The sequence below is a fragment of the Bombus pyrosoma genome, linkage group LG1 (genome assembly GCF_014825855.1).
Source record: "Bombus pyrosoma isolate SC7728 linkage group LG1, ASM1482585v1, whole genome shotgun sequence".
NCBI lineage: Eukaryota > Metazoa > Arthropoda > Insecta > Hymenoptera > Apidae > Bombus > Bombus pyrosoma.
The window spans coordinates 4,144,789-4,167,657 of record NC_057770.1 but is presented as its reverse complement, the minus strand read 5'-3'; the positions used below and the strand labels follow the sequence as shown (position 1 = coordinate 4,167,657).

The window sequence follows — 22,869 nt, the reverse complement described above, 5'->3', positions numbered from 1 at the left end:
CATTTATCGTATAAATGCAGCGTTCTCTTTCTATTCCTATATCGCTTTTTCAACTCGCTCACGCACTCTATCTTTATATCTCTATGTAACAGCTAGTGTTAAAATATCACTTCCGGTTAATCTCATCTATCATACATCCATTAAATGTTTTATCTGTCTGAATTAACCAATCAAATGTAATTCCTATTAATGAAATAACCAATCATGTTCTTAGAGAAATGTACCCATAATGCACCGAGAATGGAGCTACATAGGGGAATTGTTCCTCTGCCCTCTAGCTGCCACTGGTGGATCTCCAATCTTACTACTTCGTTTTGAGACGCCATAGTGAAGGCTTAATTTAGCCGGAAAGTCGAAAGTGAGTTAGAACTGTTTCACGACGGAGTTTATTCTTAACAATTACTGCTTGAAACATCTGAGCGATGGCAGGAATTGAAATACCTAAAGTAATACAAGAACCTCAGAATGCTTCTACAGAAAATAGTAATGAAAATCCACGGGAACGGAATCCTCCGGGCGATAATCGCAGTCCGCGTGGTCGAAGAGGAGGAACACGTTTTTCTGGTGGACGCGGTGGCGGAATGAGCGGAGGAAACAGATATAGCGATGGACCCGTAAGAATTACATACATTTCTTTTTATATACATTTAAAGAATATATTTTTTTTCTATCGCTATATTTGCTATAAACTGATGCGTAATACATACTACAACTGCTGGCTTTATAATTTATTAAACGCTATTATTTATAACTATAATCTCTATTTGTATTATATACTTTAATTTATTGTAGTGTTGTGACTAAGACAAAGTTAATCTTTTTTGTGATTCAGTACACATAATTGATTACATTTCAAAAACAATAAAGTTTTATATATGTATAGCGCTGCATATTTTACTGTGGCAAATATAATTTAAATAAAATATAGAAGTACTTGAATGATTATGTTAATATTTCTCAGATCGGTACATCTCAATATTTACTACCACTAAATGTTGCTTTTCTTTGCCAGAATTTTTATATATTAGAGATAATTAATATTGTTCTTATTTTTATGGTTAGGATCGCGTAATGGAGCGAATTATGAATATTAGTGGACCTACGCATGATTTGCCACCTCAAGAAACTACGGAAAAAAAATTCAGTGGTCGTAACCGTCTGTATATTGGAAACTTGACAAATGACGTTACAGAAGAAGAGATCCAACAGATGTTTCAACAATATGGTGAAACATCTGAACTTTTTCTAAATAAAGAGAAAAACTTTTCATTTGTTAAAATGGTAAGTTCAATAAGTTTTGTTTTTTTCCCTTTTATAATATTCTTACATAAACAAAATGATTAAATTAATTACCGTTTGATAAAAAATGATAATAATATTTGGCTGCTATCTTTATGATGATACATATATTATATACGTATTTATATACATATATACATTGTTAAGCTACAACATAATCGTTATTCTTTATAGGATTACAGGGTAAATGCTGAGAAAGCAAAACATGAATTGGATCGCAAAATGGTTAAAGGACGTGCACTTAAAGTTCGATTTGCTCCTCTTGATTCAACAATTAAAGTTAAGAATCTTACGCCTTGGATTTCAAATGAATTGCTTGAAAAAGCATTCAGTGTCTTTGGTGAAATCGAACGTGCTATAGTTATAGTAGATAAAAAGGGGAAGTCCAGTGGAGAAGGGATTATAGAATTTTGCAAGAAGAACTCAGCTCAACTTGCTTTGCGGAAATGCACAGAGGGATGCTACCGTCTAACAGCGTATGTTTCCAATATAAGTAAAAATTCAAAAAGTCTGTTAGCCCAACGCCACGCTTGTTTGATGTATTTTCCTTATCAACAAGTGCCTAAGTATTAATCATATTGGGGGAAAGAAAAATAGTTCCAAAAGGAAGCATGATACAACAGATGTTTGTATTGTGTGCTGAAGATTGGAACACAAAATCTTATTTTAAACATAATTATATTAGATAAGATAAAGAAAGCTCTTGAAGATTTATGTGAGGCTTTTATATTATAGGTCTCCATTACCTGTGATTGTTGAATTATTTGAACAGCAAGATGATATAGATGGTTATCCAGACAAAACTTTACCTCGAACTACTGAATTTTTTAAAGCTCGTGAAATTGGTCCAAGATTTGCAGAAGTAGGAAGTTTTGAATATGAGTACGGAACAAGATGGAAACAACTTTATGAATTACGTAAACAAAAAATAGAAGCAATAGAAAGAGAAATGGCAATTGAGGAAGAAAAATTGGAAGCTCAAATGGAGTTTGAACGATGCGAGTTCGAAACTAAACGCTTAAGAGAAGGTAGGTATTTAAAAGCATTAAAAGATATTGTTTTGATACATATAACATAAGCAATGTGTCCTCATAAATTGATTTTGATTGATTATAGAATTGCGTATGCGTGAGGCTGATCGTGAGAGGCAAAAAAGAGAATGGGAAATGAAAGAAAGACAGGCTGAAGAACAAAGAACACGCGAAGAAGAGTTACGAAGGCGACAGCAAGAAGAAATGGCAATGGCTATTAGAAGACAAGAAGAGGAGCTGCATAGGCGTCAACAGGAAAATAATTTATTTTTGCAGGTGATTACTTCATACTTTCAACAAAAACAAATTTCAAGATCGCAAAATATTTCTATGACAAATGAAATTTTTACATTTCCGTATTAAAAGATTATTTGAAAAATACGTGCACATCACAAGACTATTATTTCTTATGTATTTCACAATGTATTTATTTTCTTTCATATATTATTAACATTTATTATTATTATCATGGAGGCATAATGGGGGCATATTATGTATACTGCTTATGATGTTTTCGGAATATGAAATGTTGTTAGAATATTCACGTTTCTTACTAATGTTTAAAGTTATGTTCCTTTTTTATTTAAGGGACAAGCAATGAGAGGAGGCGGAGGAAGTGGAATAGTAGGGAAAAGTTATGATCCCATTAGTAACGACCGCGATGGATTTGGACAACCTGATGGTAAGTCTGAAAATGTCATTTTTTATAAATTTTAATGTTTTTCCAGCCTGACGCATATTTATTTATTAATATATTTGAATTGAATTAGTTCTTTTTGAAATAGAAAATGTTTATGAAATGTGTATGTTTTTATTACGTATAAAATTTCTAAACCATAATTTGTTAAAATTATTTTTAATTGTAAATCTTACTTTATTATAGGTGGAAGCAACATGCCAGTGGTAATGTATCCCATTAAATTATCATTTTATATATTTATATATATTTATATATATATATACAGAGTATTTCCGAATTCGTGGTACAACTGGAAAGAAAATGGTTCCTAACGTAAAAGTAAGTCGGAAATATACAATAAAATTTGTTCACACAGAGCTCCGTTTTCGAGAAAATCGAGTTTGAATATTTTTTAACTACGCGTCTTACTCAATTTTACGATCTTGGAAACATCCTGTATATATTTTTCATAAAATATTTGTTTTTTCTTAAAGTATTTCTTTGATATTTCATTTATGTGTATTTCCATTTGGTGATACTATGAAACATTATTATATCTATATACGGGAATTTTTTGTTGAAAAAAATTGAACTATATTCTTGCACGGTAAAAAAGTATTATTAGTGAACACTTTTTGCAAAAAACATAAATGGAAGGACTTTAAGAGTATTCTCATGAAGCATGCTTTCCAATATAATAGGATTCTAATATCTGCAACGAAATCAATTTAATATCAAATGTATATCTCACACTAATAATATTAATTAATTGGCCTGTAGAGGTGTATCAATGGACACTGAAATCAAATTTTTTACTTAATTTTCTTACAACGTAAAACAAGTACTTAATTTTAAATTAATTTACCTAATAAGAAAAACATATCACATGTTATATTTGATTGAAACCTTTTACCTACATTCGTATAATAATATATAGTGCAATTTCTGTTAAAGTCATCTCGCCTTAATTACGAATACAAGTGACATGTTTCCTATTATCTATAGCAAACAACTATCGAAACATGTGACATTTTTTATTTTTCTCAAACTTGGCGCGGCTTCTCTAAAAGTAAATATGTTAATGCATCTATCGCTCATTGGAAGATTTCATCATGGTAGAACACTTATTAATATTCAATGTTATGGAATTAACCGTGGATATTTGAAAGCGATAAATGTATAAAATTTTGAGGAAATGTTAGGGAATTTTGATTAATTCTATGTAGATAATGCAACATACAAGTTGCATAGATAGGTTAAGGTTTTATTGGACGAATTCTTCTCTCTATGCTTAAAATTTTTAGTTTTTGATTGTACTGCAAGTTCAGTACGTTTAAGCAACGATCGTTTATTTCTATCTACATCGTACGTGACTAATTTCTGAACATCCTAATTTTTATCCGTAGGTTATAATAAATAGAATCGATTTTTTTTAGTTTACAAGCATTCAAGCATTCTCCATCTGCAAACAACATCTAACATTGTGTTTTCCCCTTTCTTTTCTATGTGATTTGACGAAAATTGACGATGACCTGCGCTGCTGACAAACATGGATGGGCGCCCTGAACCGTGAAATGTATTTATGGTACATCCAAAATTTACAAAACACCGTTATTCATCGTATTAAATGAAAATCATTGGCATTTCGATGATATTGTCGGCACATAACTTTCGACTGCATTGACCTTAAAATATTATTGTGCTTTTACTCTACACGTAATAATTAAATTCATTTTTCTCTATAACGATGATTAGGATCCAAAGACATTTATGAATGCTTATAATAATATGGATCGTGGTAGTCGTGGGGTCTACAATGATGATCGTAGTCAAATGGATTTGAGGGCCAATATGGGTGGTAATAGGGGTGGTGGTCGTGGAAATAGTGCTGGTGGACGTTGGCAAGGTGGAAATGATCGTAATCGTCAGAATGATTATCCTAATAAAAGGAGACGCTATTAAAAATTGCAGAATTAAAATAATTTCTGTTTCTTTGATCGATCGAGAAGAATCGATAGTTTGCATTGGTAGGCTTCACTCATTTTTTTCCAACAACGTTTGCGACTGATCATCTTTCTCACATTTTATATCATAGCATAGCGTTTTGGGATAAAAATAGTAGCATTATATCTTTACAAAATTTTTTCTTTAATTTCTTCTTATTATTTTGTCTTCAAACGTAAAATCTATGTCCGTTTTATTGGAAATGCTAGCAGCAATAAAAGCTTAGTACAGATTGTTGTCTTCGGGACGGTCGTCCAAATTGTACAATCTACGTTCTTCATTGCTTTGGACGAATCACTCCACGTTGTTTCAAAGGGTTGGAATTCTCTGGGCCGAGATAGTTTCTTAACATTACTTCAATAAGCAAATCTAAAATATCTTATCGACGATGAGAAAACAGTGGAAATCTCTGTTTTAGAAATGTTACATTACGTTAGATCGGTCTGCCTTATATAGCGTACAGTCATTTCTAATGCTCTAACTTTACCCATTTCTCGAATTAAAAAAAAAATCTTAATACAATGTTCTATGAATTTTTGATAAATTTTTCGATTTTTTGAAAACGATGAAGTGTAGATTAATTATGAATATATAATCTATTATCTAATTATAATATATTATATAATTATAATATATTATGAAGTGTAGTTATTCTTTTACGAATATAAATTTGCGAATATAAAGGATATTCGTTTTAAAAGATACTAATTTATCATCAATTTGATATATGTATCGTCAAGTTGCGAAGATTTTGGCAGATATTTTTTTTTGACTGAATTGTAGAAAAGAAATCAATATATTGTTAGAAATACATTGATTAGCAACACAATCATATCATTTTTAACGATAAAGAAACAACTTGAGTTCCCAGTAACATCGATTTCTAAAGAAGAGAATCGCATATAGTGGAAAGATGAACCCTAGGTTGTCAATAGTAGAACAGTGTTATTTCATAAATTTTTGCCATGATAACATATAGATAGTAATGTATAATCTCATAGGATTTTACTTCATGAAACAATATGTAAATATTACAAATAATGTATATCAACTTTTATTGCTACTGTATTGTCATAGTATATACTATATATCATTCATAGTTTGTCATTTCATTTAATCCAATAGATTTCCAAAGTGAAAGTATATACTCTGATCGTATCTTTAGTTTTGTTCTTTATGATTATAAAAAAATATGAAATTAGCTTATAAGCGAAAAGTGCGTTTAATATTGACTGATACCAATATCAAAGTCATTTGGTAACTTACCTTTTTAAGAACAAATAAAATTGTACAGGCGTATATATGTGTCTGTATCAAAGATTGTTTGTTTTACCTTGTACATTATCTCTATTCGTATATACGAACCACGCAATCGTATTACACGCAATCGTACTACTTGTAGGTGATAATTAAGCGAAAGTATTTTGACATTGGTATATCTCTGTTAAATTTCTCGAACTTAAATGTGAGTTGTGAATTTCCTAAAAGAATAGGGACATTATAATTAAAATAGAAAATAATAACAGTATTATTTTTTGTCTTAAATAGTGTTATAAAATATATCTCTTTCCAAATGAATTTTCTTTTTATAATTGTTTGAGAATTCATTTGAGATAAATGTTGATCATCAAAAGATAGCAAAGTTTGTTATATGAAAATGCCTGCCCCATTCTGGCAATAAATTGACATTTTCATATTGACATTTTAAATAAAGTTATAGGCAATTAAGCATAATGAAAAGTATATTTGCTTAGAGAGAATTTAAAAATCATGGTGAATGTAATACAAAGGAACTCTCTATTCTGTTTTTATTAAAGATCTATTATTTTTAAATATCGCCGTATTTCTTTCAGGAAATCTTCAACATAAATCTTTTAATAATGTGAGTTTATAGTACAAATTTTTATTATGAAAATATTTTGTATTTTTTCTATTCACTTTTTATATGAACTATAATAGTTGCCTTTCCTTCAGAAAATTTTGTTTAATTAAAGATATAATATGAAACAGAAAAATATATTTTCATAAAATCTACTTTAAATGACTTGCATTATTCTTTAACCATATTTTGTCTCTCTATCTGATCTTAATCCTACAATATAACTATTATATAAATTGTGATTGAAAAATTTCCAATCGTTTTTCAGTTCATTTATTATTATTGTATTCTCGTATTATAATAATCGTTACTTTGTAAACATTGCTAGCTGGACATAACTTCGTTGCGTTGTTACTCGCCTAATTACTTGTTAATTACCCTGACGGCTGGGTTGTTAATTTAGCCGTTGCTAACTATCACGAACTATTTCTGGTGTAGTATCGTTATGGTCCTTGTGAACAATTTTCGGTACAGTACCATTGTGCTGGCCTTGAACACCCTATGTATTCTTTTGGTCACTCGACCCATTAATGCCGCTGTTTCGAACACCATTGTACTCTTTGTGGCCGTTCGACCCTTTAACATTATATTATCGTCATTCAAGGGCGGTACTCTTCAGCTGTAATAACTTTTTATTGCTATATCTAAACAATCAAACAGCACACCATCTACGGATTATCTTCCTGAATTGAGAGCACCGAAGAGAGAACATTCATGTACTCATCGTTAGACAATACTGCGTGTACGCGATACGACGCTTTGAATTCTGGCTATTAATTTCCAACTATATCCTGTCGCTGGCTCACTACTCGTTACTTGAACCGATACTTTGGGTATTGGCAGCTATACTAATGGGTATTTCGTTCCTTCGAGCGTATTCGCAGAGATGAGAAAAATGACCAGGCAAAGGAATGCGGATCTGATCGCTTACTTCTGACAGACCCGGTATAATCAAAGATAAGCACGTGTATTGACTGCAAGAATCACATATATAAATATAGCAACGGATAACGGCGAGCGATAGAGAACAGTACATATTTGTATGTATTTTCCTTGCTCCTATTTTGTCCTGTTAACCATTTCTTCACCTCTGCATTTATACTTTTGCCGGATTCAAACACGGAGATTATTTGTTCGTCTCCGAGGATGAAGGGCGAGAGGACATTACGATAATGGACGACGATCCCTCCACACTAGCTGCTTCAATCGTACATACGTCTTTACGCTTGTCAGCGGAGCTCGAACTTGATGTCAATGATAACCGATCTTTGTCTTCTCTTATCACGCGGTTTATGTGATTTGTAACAGTGCCCACTGTATTATCACTATCTCTTATTACACAGACATTACGTGTTTTTATTAAATATTAAGTATAACTGGTACTCGCGACAAAACGTCGTTTGTCTCGCTTCTAAGTTCTGACGAAATAGAGAATATGAATGTGTAAACTCGAACGCGTGGAATCGCCGAGCGAAAGGAATTCTTTTTCAGAGAATGAATGAAATTCTTTTCTGCTCCAAATGGAGCAGAGCCTCAATGTCGACGCTCGCAGCGTAGATCAGGGCACGCGTTTCAGACGATCATCAAACGAGAGATACATTGTAAAGTCTACAATGTATCTATATTTCTGACAGAAGAGAGTCTGCAATTACAAGATAGGCTTGCGTACTTGAAACTACTGGTACGAGGTGAGTAGATTTTGTCAAAGTGTTATTATGCATAATTCTGTCTTAATCTTCGGGTGGGATATTTATATAAGTATATATAATTTTAATCCATATTTTGTCATTAGTCGGATATTTAAAGCGCAGACGTTTCATATATTTAAACGTATTAATCTGTATTTATTCAATATCGAATACATAAATTATATTCCAGCCATTGAGCAACTCTATATTTTTAAAGGAATTAATAATTTGCAATCATTGCCAGCGAAGTTGGATTCGTCGTTAGACTTCAAAGTTAGAAAACAGATAGGAAATTATAATACAAAGTGGTTTATTTTGTTAATTATATACACCGAATATATGACTGACTTCATTTTCAACCGATATAATTAATAATAACGAAAATCTAATCATTCTGTTACATAATTATTCTGTAGGTGATTAATTAATACGAGGAAATTGTCCAGCCTAGACGGTGTTTTTACCTCTGACAACCAAAATATGCTCGTATACCAACTTTAGCAAAGGTTGTCTGGGTTCATTATTGAAATCTAGGCTGATAACTGAAATTATACTTACATAAAATGTGCTATTTATACCTAACAAGATGTACTCTTGAACTTTAAGATTCCGAAGGAATTTTTAATAACAATCACATTACCGATTTTATTCGTCTCACGTGTAATCTATGTATAAAGTGCATTAATTTATTACGTTCTATGTTAAAACTCGATGCATCGTTCTTATGTAATATATTTACATTACTTTTTATGTTTTTGCAGGCGCTTATAGCAGTTCCTGGCTGAGGAAATGAATAAAACGTATTGAGAAACGAAAAGTAAATTTGCACAAAAATCATTACGTATCCTTAAAAATCAAGCAAGAAATCATATAAAATATAACGATGAAATATTAATCTCAATGTACCGATTATACAAAATTTGAGACTTGGGATTATATGTAATTTCTATTTACAGATTTTTGATTGCATCTGTTAGTACGCATCCCGTAGTATTCGACATACAAACGAAAGATATGCGTGTAAAAGAAGCTTAAGATCATAAGGTTTGTTTCAGTTTTCTCCTTAATTTTCTATATTAACACGTTGAATGCCACTCTAGTTTTAGGGATTGCCGCCACGATGAATTATTTATTATGCGATACATATAACGTTGAAACATTACCTACAAGAGATACGTTACGGTGTATAATCATCATTAATGAATTTCTCATCTCACCGAGGTCACCGGTGACGCCCGTGGCATTCAACGTGGTGTTAAATTGAGATTACTTTTTTTTTTTTTAGTAAAATTCCTTTCTATGATGACAAATAATTGAAGAGAGATTTCAATGATTGATCCAACGTGTTCTGAGCGTATTGCTCTGAACATGTCAATTGAGTTAACATCTACACATAGCATTAACAAAATATTTTTTCTTTCATAGGAGGAAAATCTACGCGTTAAAAGTCGTTTTATTTATTGACACCATGATGGACGCTTCATTTTCCGGAGGCAGTTGAGCGAGCAATGGCAAGAGCACAGCAGTGATGGTTATTTAGATTACAATGTTTTAGATTGTATGACTTTTAATATAGTTTCTTCAAAAACTGCATTAATGTTGTAAAATGAATACACCATTTCACGCACAAAAGAAGACTCCCTCGTCCTCAGATACAGTTTATGGCACATAAAGCTTAAAAGAGACTGTAGTCTCTTGCCTATTTAATAAATAAAAAGAAAGGAAGATAAATTCTAGAAAATAGAAAATAGAAAACATTCTGTAAAATAGCTATTTTACTTGGTTTTTGTAAGACATTGTTATATTTGATGAAAAGTATAATACATTATTCGGATCTTAGACTGTTGTTAGATTGAATTTCGTTACGTTTATTACGAATATTATTCCTGAATGTTAATTTCTATGCTTTTGATGGCACGCTACAGCATATTCGCCTACATTTGCAGTCAGATTTTTGAGAAAAATCTGGTCGGTATGCATATACCACGAGTGGAAAAATCGACACGGTTCGTTTGGTCCTTTTCGTTGACTCTCGCGGTACGACGGCGTGGCGAGTCACTTTTTCCTATGGCACTTTGCATGAAATCCGCAGAATTCGTCGGCCAAAGAGTTCTCGTTTAAAAGAATTACGCGTTCCGTCCATTGCGAGATGTTGAATAAACGATGGTCGAATACTCGCGAAAGCAAACGAATTGCATCGGGACCAGCGGCTATCCAGTTAATATAACGATTTCAATTAGAGTGGCAGCGGTATGTGCAGTGTCACCGATCGGGATATTTATTCATAGAAAATATGTGAATTTTGTCGATGAAACTCGCGGCCCGACTGACATGTATCCTGATTATACTTCTCCTCTCTATCGCTGTCGTCATAAAGAATTATTTATCGAAAATTCGCATCTCATTGGCCGTTATCACGGAATTAACCGAATGAAAATTGCGCTGGAATATGTTAATATCTGACAAAATGAACGTTACGTATATCGAATCTGTGAAGTTAATCTCCGGCTAATTAAAAATAAACAGTTAAAACTCCACGTTTCGATATACATTGGCTTACGAAAGTATTTCAATATTTACCATAGAGAATTATATGTCCTATGTATCCCCATATTAGTATCGAATGTGTTATGCAAAATATATTGAAATTGCGCGATACACATAATATATAGATACAAAGTATTTACAAGTTCCAAACATTTACGCGAGACTGTGTATTTTAAATTTTCGTGAAAATACAACTCGAAAGTTTCAGTGGAGCGATTAACGAGGGTCTTAAAACAACGGAGGAATCGTTTATCGTTAATTAAAGAAAAAGAAGAGATAGATAGATAGATAGATAGATAGATAGATAGATAAATGGAGAGAGAGAGAGAGAGAGATAAACGATACGGAGAAGCTCGCAGAGACCAAATGTGACTCGACTAAGAAGATTCTAATTACTAGTTCTCAACGTCGTTCCCTTTCTCTTTCTCGAAAGTAACGTCATTTGATAATGGGGATTCATTCGACGACTGGAAGGTAGAAAGGCCGAGGGTATTTCGTCAAGGACTCCATTCTCGTCCGTGTTTCCCTCTTTCCTTCGATTTCTCGCTCTCTTTCTCTCCCCTTGTCTCTCCCCTGTGCAACTAGCTCCGAACAGACGCACAGCCACGGAGACAATATCATACGTCGGGAAAATCGAAGAATGGGAAGCAACAAACGTATCTATGTGTGTGCATGTCAAGGTGCTCCAATTTGCGTGCGAATACGTGGAAAAAGCTCGCCGGTGATTTTACAATACGGCGCCTAACTATAGTGCTCGGCATTGTTAGAAAAGAAATACTTTGTGTAAAAAAAAAGGGGGGGGGAAGAAAAGAAAGAGCGGGCGAGATCGAGAGACGAAAAGCGAGACAGAGAGGGAAAAGTCGAGGGACAGACCGAAAAAGAGGAGAGGGAAAAGAGACGGTGAAAAAGCAGTGGGCAAGCTTTCAGTGTGCCATTGCCGCGGCAACTAGCTACATAGTACAGAAACGTAAACGAAGCCGAGAATCGGCCTTCTCGAAGATTTACAGTCGCCGTTTGGAGCCAACAACTTCCTACAGCCATCGGGAAGTTTCCGACCAACGCAGCGGCTTTCCACAAGGATTCCCAAAATTTGCGGGTACGATCTATTGTCGTCGTTCAGGGATTAAACACGTTAATGTAGTCGAATCGAGCAATCGCCTTTCTAACGTAAAATTGCCTTTCATCACGAAACGCGAGGCAAGAAACGGAGAACGTTAAAAACGTATCGAAATTTTGCAATTTTCCAACGTGATCGAAAGAAATACGATAGAGAGAGAGAGAGAGAGAGAGGTCCGCTACAGTTTCTGATTTAATGCAGCGATGATATCGATACTAATTTCCCACGAATTGCATCAAACGACCCGGTCTCTTTCGACCGCGCCGCGTTTTTTCGTTTATTTTATCGGGATTCAGTGACTCGCGGCAATTAAAGTTCGCTTGGCGATCGCGTTCTCCACGCTTTTTCGTTTCGTCCTCGTTATACCGCCGCGCTCTTCTATCGGCCTCCCTTGCCTTTTTCCAGCTTTTCTCCTTTCCCAGGGATGGAAATTCATAATCCAATTTTCGAGGGCCGCGGTGGTTTTTCGGGTTATTAATCGCGGGAACGTGGACCGCGCGCAAATATGACGATATTTCGGGGAGGTAAAAAAAAGAGGGGGGAGGGGAGTGAAAGCGAATCTAACCGCGGCTGCAACGACGATAAATTTACGTCGTTAATTCTCCTGGCAAAGCCGAATTGGCCTGCCTTTGTTGTAGCACGCTGCCACCGGCAATAAATTCACGATTTCGATATCGGCTCTGCCAAAAGGTTGCCGACGAATTAATAACCGATCCATAGATATCGTCATCTGGCTTGCGGCTCGACGAGATTCGTAATTATATCGCATGGTACGCGACTCTTGCCACCCTTATTTCTCTCGAGATTTACCACTCGACCGATCGCTCAGAGATACGTTCCAATTTCCCTGAATTCCAACGTTTGTTATATTCTGGCCATCGAATTAACACCATCTAAATATCTTCGATGTTTTTCGTTTTTTTTTTTTTTTTTATTAAAATTCAGAAACGTGAACGAGCTCTCTATATAATTAATTATTAAGATATTATACATTGTTCTATCACGTGTTTCTATTCCCGTTGTTACGCGAAACACCTTGAATTATCCAACTACGAAATTACACGTGCGATCCACCAAGGGTTGTAAGTAGTTACTTATAATTAAATAATATAATTGCCACGAACATAAACGCAATTAATTCTCGCTCTAGATTGTTCAATTTCAATTCGTACAGATTTAAAGGTGTATAAATATTTGGCTAGGCTTTTCGAAAAGGCTGAGGCGAAAGCTTACCAAGGACAGATTTATCCGCGTGTCCATCACCGGTTGCATTAATTACTCGAAACCGCGGCACCGGCTTTAACCACGAAATTTATGATGTCGCTCGTCGTCCACGATTGCGATCAGAGTACGTGTATAGTGTCAGGCTTCCGAGCTACGAAGATTAATAGCGCCTTAAGTACAGGGATTTGACATTCTAAGACGTCTCGGCGACACGAACAAATTTACGGAAGCCTCAGTTTCGATCCGGAAACGGACACTCGAATCCACTTCTCCGAACTTTGTCGTTCGCGTTCTCGTTGTTAATACTCTGGCGTGCTTTGCAAATTGAATGTAACAATTCCAATTATAGACATAGATCGTATGAGATACGTGTCCGTGCTTACCGTATTATCGACTATCCTTTATTTAGCCTGTTGATTATTTCGGAGAAAGCGTGTCAGTAGTCGCGTGTAAGTAGAACAAGTTGGCGACTGGTCAGACGTACCGGATATGCGACCAGTTACTACTACTACTAGCTTTTAAACTCTTACACTTTCCTTTACTACGTCTGTTTGCCTGTTTGAAAGGCACGAAAATTTGAATATAGGAAGAATTCGATAGAGACACATTGCCAGGAAATATCTTGCCATTTTATTTACACCGAAAATTCTATTCTACTTTGTTTCTGGAATACCGTGAATCTATCAATCTCTCAACTGTTCTTTGCCTTACAAAATCTTACAAAATACCGTTTATTCTACGATCGAAAGCAACGTTTCGCTAACAAATAGCCGAATATAACGGCGATAGAGCGTAAGATTTTCACGAGGTTGTAGAACGAAAGGGGTGAACATCGTTCGATCTTTCTGCAAAATTAGATAGGTGCCTGTATCTCGCGGCCATAAAACTGCAACCAAGCCAAGAGAAAAGTAGATAAAAGTAAGAAATGACCATGGGAAGCAGACCGATCTATCGAGCGGTAACGGGAATCGCTCCACCGTATGTCATGTACAATAATACCAGTGGCACTTTTTACGGATATTGCATCGATCTTCTGAACGACATTGGATCGTTGGCGGGGTTCGATTACACGATCAGAAAGTCTTTCGACGAAAAATACGGGGATTTGGATGCGAAGACTGGGCTTTGGAACGGTATGATCTACGAGCTAACGAGCAATATGTCGGATATCGCTGTCGGACCCATATGGATCACATCCAGCAGGGCTCAGGTATTTATCGATCCTTACTGCGTCGTAAAAAGAATATAAAATTTCTTTTCGTGTCCTAAGCGACGAACGAAACGCCCGGAACGATCAATTGATAGATAGACAAATATTTGATATATCTATATTATATCGCGATGGCGGAATGGGAATTGCGCGTCGATGATGAGCGTTTCAAAATCGTTCGAACTTTTACGTCGGAATATTGGCAGCGACTAAAAAGCGATTCGGAGAATACACGTGGAAATTTCTCCGTGTGAGATCTTTAACCCTTAGAGTGCTATGGATGCATATATGCGTCTGGCGAAAGTCATCGGTGTGGACTAAGGACGCATATATGCGTTTGTCAATTTTTCCGAGCACCTATGCAGAAGTAATACTATTACGTTTGTGTGAGATAAATATAAATGCATTTCAATGTTAATGCCGCGTTCGAAGAAACTGTCTTTTCTTTTTTTTTTTTTATTTAATACTTTGCATTCACAATTTGTCCAATTTAGACATTTGGTAGAATGATCGTGCCGGCACGACACAATTATCAAGAAGAAAATGTGTTGTTTGTGTGAAAAATAAGAGAAGGAACGACAGAAAATGCGATGTCGGATTATGTATCGATGATTGTTTTGAAATTTTTCACGCACAACTGAATTATTAACTTGTGTTATATTTACTAAATTTAGTTTTTTAGTTTATTGTTTTCTAGTTTACTACCCAAATTCCAGTTTATTGTAAATTTCAATGTTTATAATAAATAATTAATACTAAAAAATAACGCTCTTGAATCATTTAATCTCGTGCAAAAGAATTACTATAACTTATTACGATTTGCGCTTTGAATAGTCACTCGACAGAGTTCAGTATAACGAAAAAGTATTCAGTCCACAGCGATCGTCAGCGCTGGCAGCGTGCCGTCCGTACGGATGGCATAGGCTTCGAGTATTTAGCACCCTAAGGGTTAAGAATGCGGTATGATCGAAAAGAGAGAGAGGGAGAGAGAGAGATCTTTGAAAAGTTTTAAACGAGAGACAAAGTTTGAGAAAATCACATTGCGTCGAATAAGCAGTTATCTTGAAATTATTATTCTATTACTTTTACTTCGCTTTTGAAATTGTTTAATTCCGATCGCTTTACCAGTAAGCTAACCAGTAACCGATGATGGAACTTCTCGATGATAAAAAGTTCGTAAAAGTTAGTGGTATAATGGTATGATATCCAGGTAGTCGACTTCGCTGTTCCGTACCAAAGACCAAGCGGTTTCACGATAATGATGCTGAAGAAAAGGAGGCAAGTCCCGTTCCTCAGGTTCCTAATGATCTTGGAGATCGATGTCTGGATAGGTTTTGCGTTCGCTTTCCTCTTCACGATATTTCTATTATATAGTCTGGAGAGGTACTCGCCCTTTAGCTACCGGAACAATCGGGCAAAGTATCGGAACGAGGCGGACGATCGATTCTCCTCGTTGAAGGAGTGTTTCTGGTTCGCGTTCACGTCAATCACTCCCCACGGAGGAGGAGAAATGCCCAAAAATTTATCAGGGAAAATAGTGGCCGGGACCTGGTGGCTGTTTGGCTTCGTCATGGTCGCCGCTTATTCTGCCAATCTCGCGGCCTATGAAACTCTAGAACGGTTGGAGAGAAACATCGAGTCCATGGACGACCTTAGAAAGCAGTATCGAGTTCAGTATTCCACTGTGGCCAATTCCTCGGCTTTCAGATATTTCTTAGCAATGAGATGGATGGAGGAATGGTTCTACACGTAAGACGCTTCTTGCCTTTTAGTGTCATTTTCCACTTAAAAAATGAATCCTCTTTCGGGACTAAAATTATTCATTCCACGATGATAATTAATTATTCATATAGCCACTGCTTTCTTATGGCCCGACGAAGAAAGCTTCTTGCTTCTAGACTAGTTACGCTTAACCCTGCCGCGATCCTCGAATTTTTAAACTCCGATTTTGCTCTCGTTTCGACCAACAAAGATTTTTAACGCTTCGACGTAGAATCGAAACGAGCGATGCAACGGTGTTTTCACATCTTGTTCGAGTTTGAAGCATCATTTGGCGTTGCAGAGATACAAACAGCTAGCTAGAACGAGCTAGAAAGAACGCAGCAGGGTTAGCATCGATTCGAACGGTACTTGCACGATGGTAAAATGAAAATTGCTATATATAGGAACTGGAGACGTATGGCGTTAGACGAGAGTACACCGGAAGCAAACAGATCCGATTATGCCGTGTGGGATTATCCGTTGGAGGACAAGTTCACGAAGATGTATCTTGCGATGAAAGACACAGGATTTGTTCGCAGCGTGGAAGAAGCGGTGAAAATGGTCCGGGAAGCAAACCGCACTTACGAGTTCGCCTTTATAGCGGAAGCTATAACCGTAAAATATCTGACGTTGACGAACTGCGACTTCAGACAGATCGGGGAAGAGTTTGGCAAGAAACCGTTCGCTTTTGCGGTACAGAGGGACTCTCCTTTGAGGACGAAGCTCAATGACGCGTGAGTCTAACGATTCAGATCGATTCGTTTTCTTGTTCTGCTCGGTGAAATCCTAGTCTCTCGTAGTTATAAAATTTAACTACGCGTTTCCGGGCTAACGATATTACCATGATATAATCTCGAAGTGGAAGAAAACGACTGCCATTAGCTCGTTCGCTCGAAGCTCCATTTAGTGCGTAACGATAAATGTTTAATTAAAGGATTACCAAGCTGGCAATTGAACGGAGATTAAACGCTCTGGAGAAGAAATGGTGGGACGAAAATCCTTCGAGAGCGAATTGCCCGGCTGACAAGGATTTTAACGCGGGCTTCGACGTCGACAATTTGGCTGTTATATTCCTGCTAATCCTTCTCGGTATATTGCTCGCTGTTCTAATACTCTGCCTTCAATATTGCTGGTATTGCTATCAGTTAAATAGAAGAATAAAAAAAGTAGGCCTGTATGCGACAACGCGATACAATTCTCGTAGAAAATAAATAAAAACAGAAAAATGACAATAACATGGCATATTTGCACGTTTTCCATGCTGTTTTGTACGTGTGTGTGCTTCCGTGAACGCACAGCCGTATTTTTTCAAACTATGTAATAAAACACAGCAACGAAAAAAGTGAATGTTAATCAGAGGAAAATGGTTGTTTCCTTTTGCCGGTTTTGTTTGTTCATCAGTTTCGCGTATCGCGTTGTGACGCAGCCGAGGCATACGTAGATTCCGATATTTTCGACTAGCATGTACACATCGATCAACTAACTTTGCCCGTTGTTCTTTTCTTTATCCTTAACTAACATTAAAATCATTCCCACCGATCGTTTGAACGATTTCCAGAAAAAAAAAAAAAAAGGAAAAGAAAGAAGGAAAGAATCAATTTCGTCGCAAGTGGTCACGATTTCCAGTCACAAAGATATCGATAACGCGTTAAAATGAAAGTTTCAACGATACACGTGACGAGAGGAAACTAACGATCGACTGGTCAATTACGAGATAACGAGAGGTGACGGCACGCGACGCGTGACATGCAAATTTTTCGCGGTGACTCAACGTCGTACGCGACGACTGTTCTCTTCGCGGCGATGCGAGACGATCTGCGATCGAAAATTTCGACGAGAAATTATCGAAAGGGAACGAAAGAGACAAGCCGCGTCGATAGGAAAAATCGAGTGGATCACGGCCGTGGCGACCGATGGACGAAAACGAACGAAACGAGGCGAAAGCTTAGCTTTCAGTTGCGAGACCACCGTCGATCACTTGACCGATTTTTGCACGCGATACACCGACCTCGGGAAGCACCGTGTACGCGATCGAAACCAACTCGATTATCTTCCAGTTACTTATCGTGAGAAAATTAGCTGCAATTTGGACGCTGGATTTTTTCCTTCTGTCCGATAAGAAAAATTATTTCGAGGAACTTTCGGAGAAATTGGAGAATAAAGTAAAGAAGGGGAAAACGAATTACGGAGATCTTGTAAGGATGGAACGTAAAAATTGATGATTATTGCAGTTGGTTTTTATGTGTTCGGAATGAAGTTCGTGCGATTTATGATCGCCACCGACGATGTTTCCGGCGGATTTTGCGGCGAATTTGCGGTTCGCGTCGAGTGAAACGCCGTGAGTGATCGAGGGTCTGCAGAGACGTGGCTCGTTGATCTTCGCGTGTAATTAAATCGCTCAATTTCGAATCTCGGGCTTCGAATTTTTCAATTTTTAAATATTCATTTTTGTAACGTGGTTCGTTGAATTCCCACTACAGTCTAGTTTCAAGTTAGAGACACAGCGATGGCTACGCGGTTTAATTTTCTATCGAGGGAATGTTTCATTTAGAGAAATTCCGTTTCCTTATTCCAGCTTATCTACTACGATTTCTGAAAGTTACATAATCCCAGCGGAAACTACGTCGACTCTGAAATGTTACGTTCGAGAGAATATCGGCACAACCATAGCGTGCTTATTGCCAGTAACAATTATCGCAATAATACACACATAAACTTTCATTTTTTGCGCACGAAGGCCGTTGCACCGATCTTTCACTGGATAGACAAAAATTTCTCATTTACCGGAATCGTCGAGAATTTCGCGAAGAATTTTAACATTCGTACAACACACGGGTCCATTGAAAATGATTAATGGTCCGCTAGCGAAGTCCTAGAACGGTCGTACAACTATTTCGTGGCGGATCCATTAGAGCAGACTAGAACTAACCATAAGCGATCGAAATACAATCTGTCGTTCGAGTGGGTGGCGTACGGTGAGTTGAAGGGTCAGGCGGTATAATTTTCGATCAAACATTCTTGATACACCGTCGTACAACCCCATGAATGTCAAGTATTTAATAATACCAGTGGACGATAATTGACGATCCACCGAACGTTTCCTAGTTTCCAACATGGTCGTAACGATTTACGAGCGTGCAATCAGTTGCAACGTGGTGGTTCGTTGTTCTATTCGTGCCTCAAGGAACGATACACAGATACAAGCTCCCTGTATTCCCGCATCAATTTACATGCAAATCGATGGACCGAGAAAATCGAATTTCAGAAAATTCTACGGTGAAAAACATCGCGGTGGTTTATCTTTAAAACGTGGCGCGTCGTTCAATCGTTGTAATATAACGGTATTACGCGATAATTGCAGCCTTGATAGATATTAGGCTACCGGTTATCAGTTTCAAACGAGAATACCAGATCAACGATAGAGCGACCACCTACGCGCATCGAAAAATTTAATAAACCGCTATCATCGATCGATCGATCTTGCATGCTTCACACGTTGCGGTGCTCTCGAGCCCGATATCCAGATAAACCCTGGTTTATCCGCTACTTTCGCGCGTTAATTCACTGTCGTATTTATTGTTATTTCGTAGCGGTTCTCAAGCGGACACATTTGTGTGCAGAGTAAGCTGCTTTATTCTCGAACGACTGTCTTGTACGTACGTCTACGGGATATTGATCGGATCGTGTTATACATATGAACATAACGGAGAAACTTTTTGTAGAGAAATGTCGTTCGCGAGGCTTGTTCTTCCACTTACGAACAATTTCATTGATCCTTCTGACACGACCAGTCGAGACCTTATTCGTACCGTGTGTCGTTTCTTTCGGTTTACGAATCGTAGAGCGAGGAAGACGAGCGGCATGCGAGTCAGATAAAGGGGAAGATCAGTCAGTTGATCATCGATACCGGTACATTTATAGCGGAAAATGGAATTGTTCGAAGCTTGAACAATAAACTTTGAACGACGTACTTGCACCTGAAGCTTTTTTACGGTTTCGTTATCTAACATCCACCCTATAGAAATCTTGCACATATTTTTCGATACCCTGTATATTTAAGAAACGCACATCGTACAAGATATAACAGAATATCCTAGAGACAACCGTTCGTAACTTAACGAAATAATCCACGAGATTCACGTGTCTCTATATTGGTGCAACAAGAAAAAGGAAAGAAAAATGGCGCAAAAGAGGGTGAAGATCGAGTTACAACTGGTCTATACGCTGTTATTACTGAGCTATGCGATATTCGGTGCACTGACTCGTAGTCAGGACACTTTCAATGAGCGTTACAACAACGATCGACACCGAGAACGAAGATGAAAGAGCACTTACCTAGATCTCGTGATGTCGAAGGGGGACGTTTCATTCAGGGGGAAGCCAGGGTGCGCGAAGATGGCAGCAGAAAAGTGCGCCCTATCGCGAGTTGCACGTGCACCGTCGGCTGGATGATCGCGCAAAATATGATGGTCCAATGGCTGATAGTCGCGATTCGCGCGCGTGATATCGCGATCGTGCGCTACATTCTCGTCGTACGATGACCGACGTCTGCGAAATTTTCGGATTTCTCGAATTGCAATATTTTTTGCGCCGGTTGTTCGTTTGTACTTGCGCCGCCTCTTTTGCCCACGTGAAAGCAGCTAAGATGGCACGAGCTAGTTTCTTACTGTTAAGGGCAGAGGTCAGAAATAGCCGGCCGCTACTTTCAGCCTCCTGAGGGGCCCTTCGCGACGAACAGCACCGCGTTTGTTTGTCCACCGGGAGAGTGAACCGGCATCTGCAATTATCTTGCGGAATTACAAAGGCTCGCGTGCACTCCGGGGAGCAAGCTGAAACGTCTTCGTTTACTTTGTGTATTATGCAGAAACGCCACGTGTATGCGCGAAGCTATGGGCTGTGGATTTCACGGAAGAGGTAGACGCGTGACAAACAGATTCGACGATCCGTCTAAATATCGAAACGTGCGAACGTCGCTTTAATCCTCGGGACGAGGTTGATTTCCAAAGGAGGAGACAGGAGCTGGATATTACGACGATTCGAAGGGAAGAAATCAAATCGGACGGTTTTCGGTCGTTGGAATGGACAGAAGCGATATTCGTTTGAAGAGCTGGGCGAAAAAACGCGGCTACGCTATGCATAAAACATTAATCAGAGACGTTAATAGGCACTCGGCTCGCGTGGATTTTACAACTTACCTCGATAACGAAGTTCCCTCGGAGGCCACTCATGTATTTTTCATTGAACCTGCCTCTGGTCATCTACATGCATATTTCGACTGCGTTTTCCCGCGTCGTTCATTTTATTTCCCTCTGCTTCGTGCTTTTCTCCCGCTTCAGCATTTCCAGCGGTAGATATATGTGGCGCGTGTACACAGCGACATTGCGTATAAAAATAGTCGCGGCGGAAAATGAATTTTCCAGCTTCTAGAAAGGGAAGGACTCGGCCAGGAAACGGAGCAGAGCAAACAAGACGAATCGACTAAGCCGTGGCTGGACTTGGTTAGAACGTCACAAATATTGGCACTGGCGTTTTAAAAAATGTTCGTTGCTCCGAGTTAATCTTGTATCTTGGTTAATTGTGGCGCACACGCCAGACCAAGGCAAAGTGGACGAGATGAAATTTCGATGAGGGCGAAGTCGGTGAGATAAAATTCCTACGAGTGCAAAGTCGGCCAGGTGAATTTTTTACGAAGGCGATGTCGAAATAAACGAAATAAACGAAATAAAATTTTCACGAATTAATGCGTTCCTAGAGGAGGATGAAAGAGGGCCAGAAACGAATCGATAAGTTTCCTTGCGCCAAAGTCATACGCCGCAAGCTTCGTCGTTCCAATGCTTTTTCAACTGATTCGTTCGATTACCAGCAAACAGAGTCATTTGCTGAAAGCAATGAAACGCTGGTTCTGGGAGTTATCGGGTTGATGCTACTCAACAAGTTGGATGGAAGGGATGATTGATTTACGAGCACACGCGAACGCAACCTTTTTCTATAAATTCGTAAACGATTTACGTATCGAAAGTGGTTGACCTTTGACGGCAAATTTCCATACGAATAATTTATATTTGCACTTTCTTTTCTTTCTCGACGAGATATCGAATTAAAATTCAGATACCTTTCGAGTATCGTTTCATTAAAAAAGCTGTGTAAGTGGAAACGAGATATCGTAAAACGAGGCAAAGAGGCAAAGTCTGTGCGAGAGAGTCAAAACGCGTTAACGCGTAATCAGAGACATTTTTCGAGAAACAAGGATACGCAAGTGACTTTTTGAAAATATACGCGGCAATTTTTAAGCTATTTAAAGTGCCGGTTATTAAATAAGAAGCGACAGAAACGTAATATCCTATAGGTTTAATGAAAGAATGTCCGCTCATAATTTCTACTTGCGATCTTAATTTCATTTTTCCAGGCTTCGCAACGGCTACCGTCGATA

The 22,869-nt window shown here is 37.5% G+C and overlaps 3 protein-coding genes across 8 annotated transcripts; all 3 read left to right on the top strand.

Moving 5' to 3' along the window:
* Positions 1-296: 296 nt before the first annotated feature.
* Positions 297-10,173, top strand: LOC122572865 (hrp65 protein-like). Of its 6 annotated transcripts, XR_006318590.1 has the most exons (11): positions 297-614; positions 1,063-1,281; positions 1,474-1,775; positions 2,035-2,327; positions 2,416-2,606; positions 2,919-3,012; positions 3,214-3,233; positions 4,765-8,580; positions 9,342-9,397; positions 9,537-9,624; positions 10,006-10,173. XR_006318590.1 is itself a non-coding variant. In XM_043738580.1 (8 exons), exons 1-8 carry the CDS (start codon positions 423-425, stop codon positions 4,969-4,971), a joined length of 1,518 nt encoding a protein of 505 aa, XP_043594515.1. In that variant the 5' UTR covers positions 297-422; the 3' UTR covers positions 4,972-8,965. The 6 variants fall into 6 exon arrangements, 1 of the variants encoding a protein (XP_043594515.1); XR_006318613.1 differs by lacking the exon at positions 4,765-8,580 and having other exon boundaries at positions 9,355-9,397; XR_006318610.1 differs by lacking the exon at positions 4,765-8,580 and having other exon boundaries at positions 9,352-9,397.
* A 5,369-nt stretch (positions 10,174-15,542) lies between these two features.
* Positions 15,543-16,433, top strand: LOC122573037 (ionotropic receptor 25a-like). The gene has a single exon (XM_043738967.1). It carries the CDS (start codon positions 15,937-15,939, stop codon positions 16,429-16,431), a length of 495 nt encoding a protein of 164 aa, XP_043594902.1. The 5' UTR covers positions 15,543-15,936; the 3' UTR covers positions 16,432-16,433.
* A 390-nt stretch (positions 16,434-16,823) lies between these two features.
* LOC122572992 (ionotropic receptor 25a-like) lies at positions 16,824-18,389 on the top strand. The gene is made up of 2 exons (XM_043738844.1): positions 16,824-17,173; positions 17,374-18,389. Exons 1-2 carry the CDS (start codon positions 16,824-16,826, stop codon positions 17,648-17,650), a joined length of 627 nt encoding a protein of 208 aa, XP_043594779.1. The 3' UTR covers positions 17,651-18,389.
* The last annotated feature ends 4,480 nt before the right edge of the window (positions 18,390-22,869 follow it).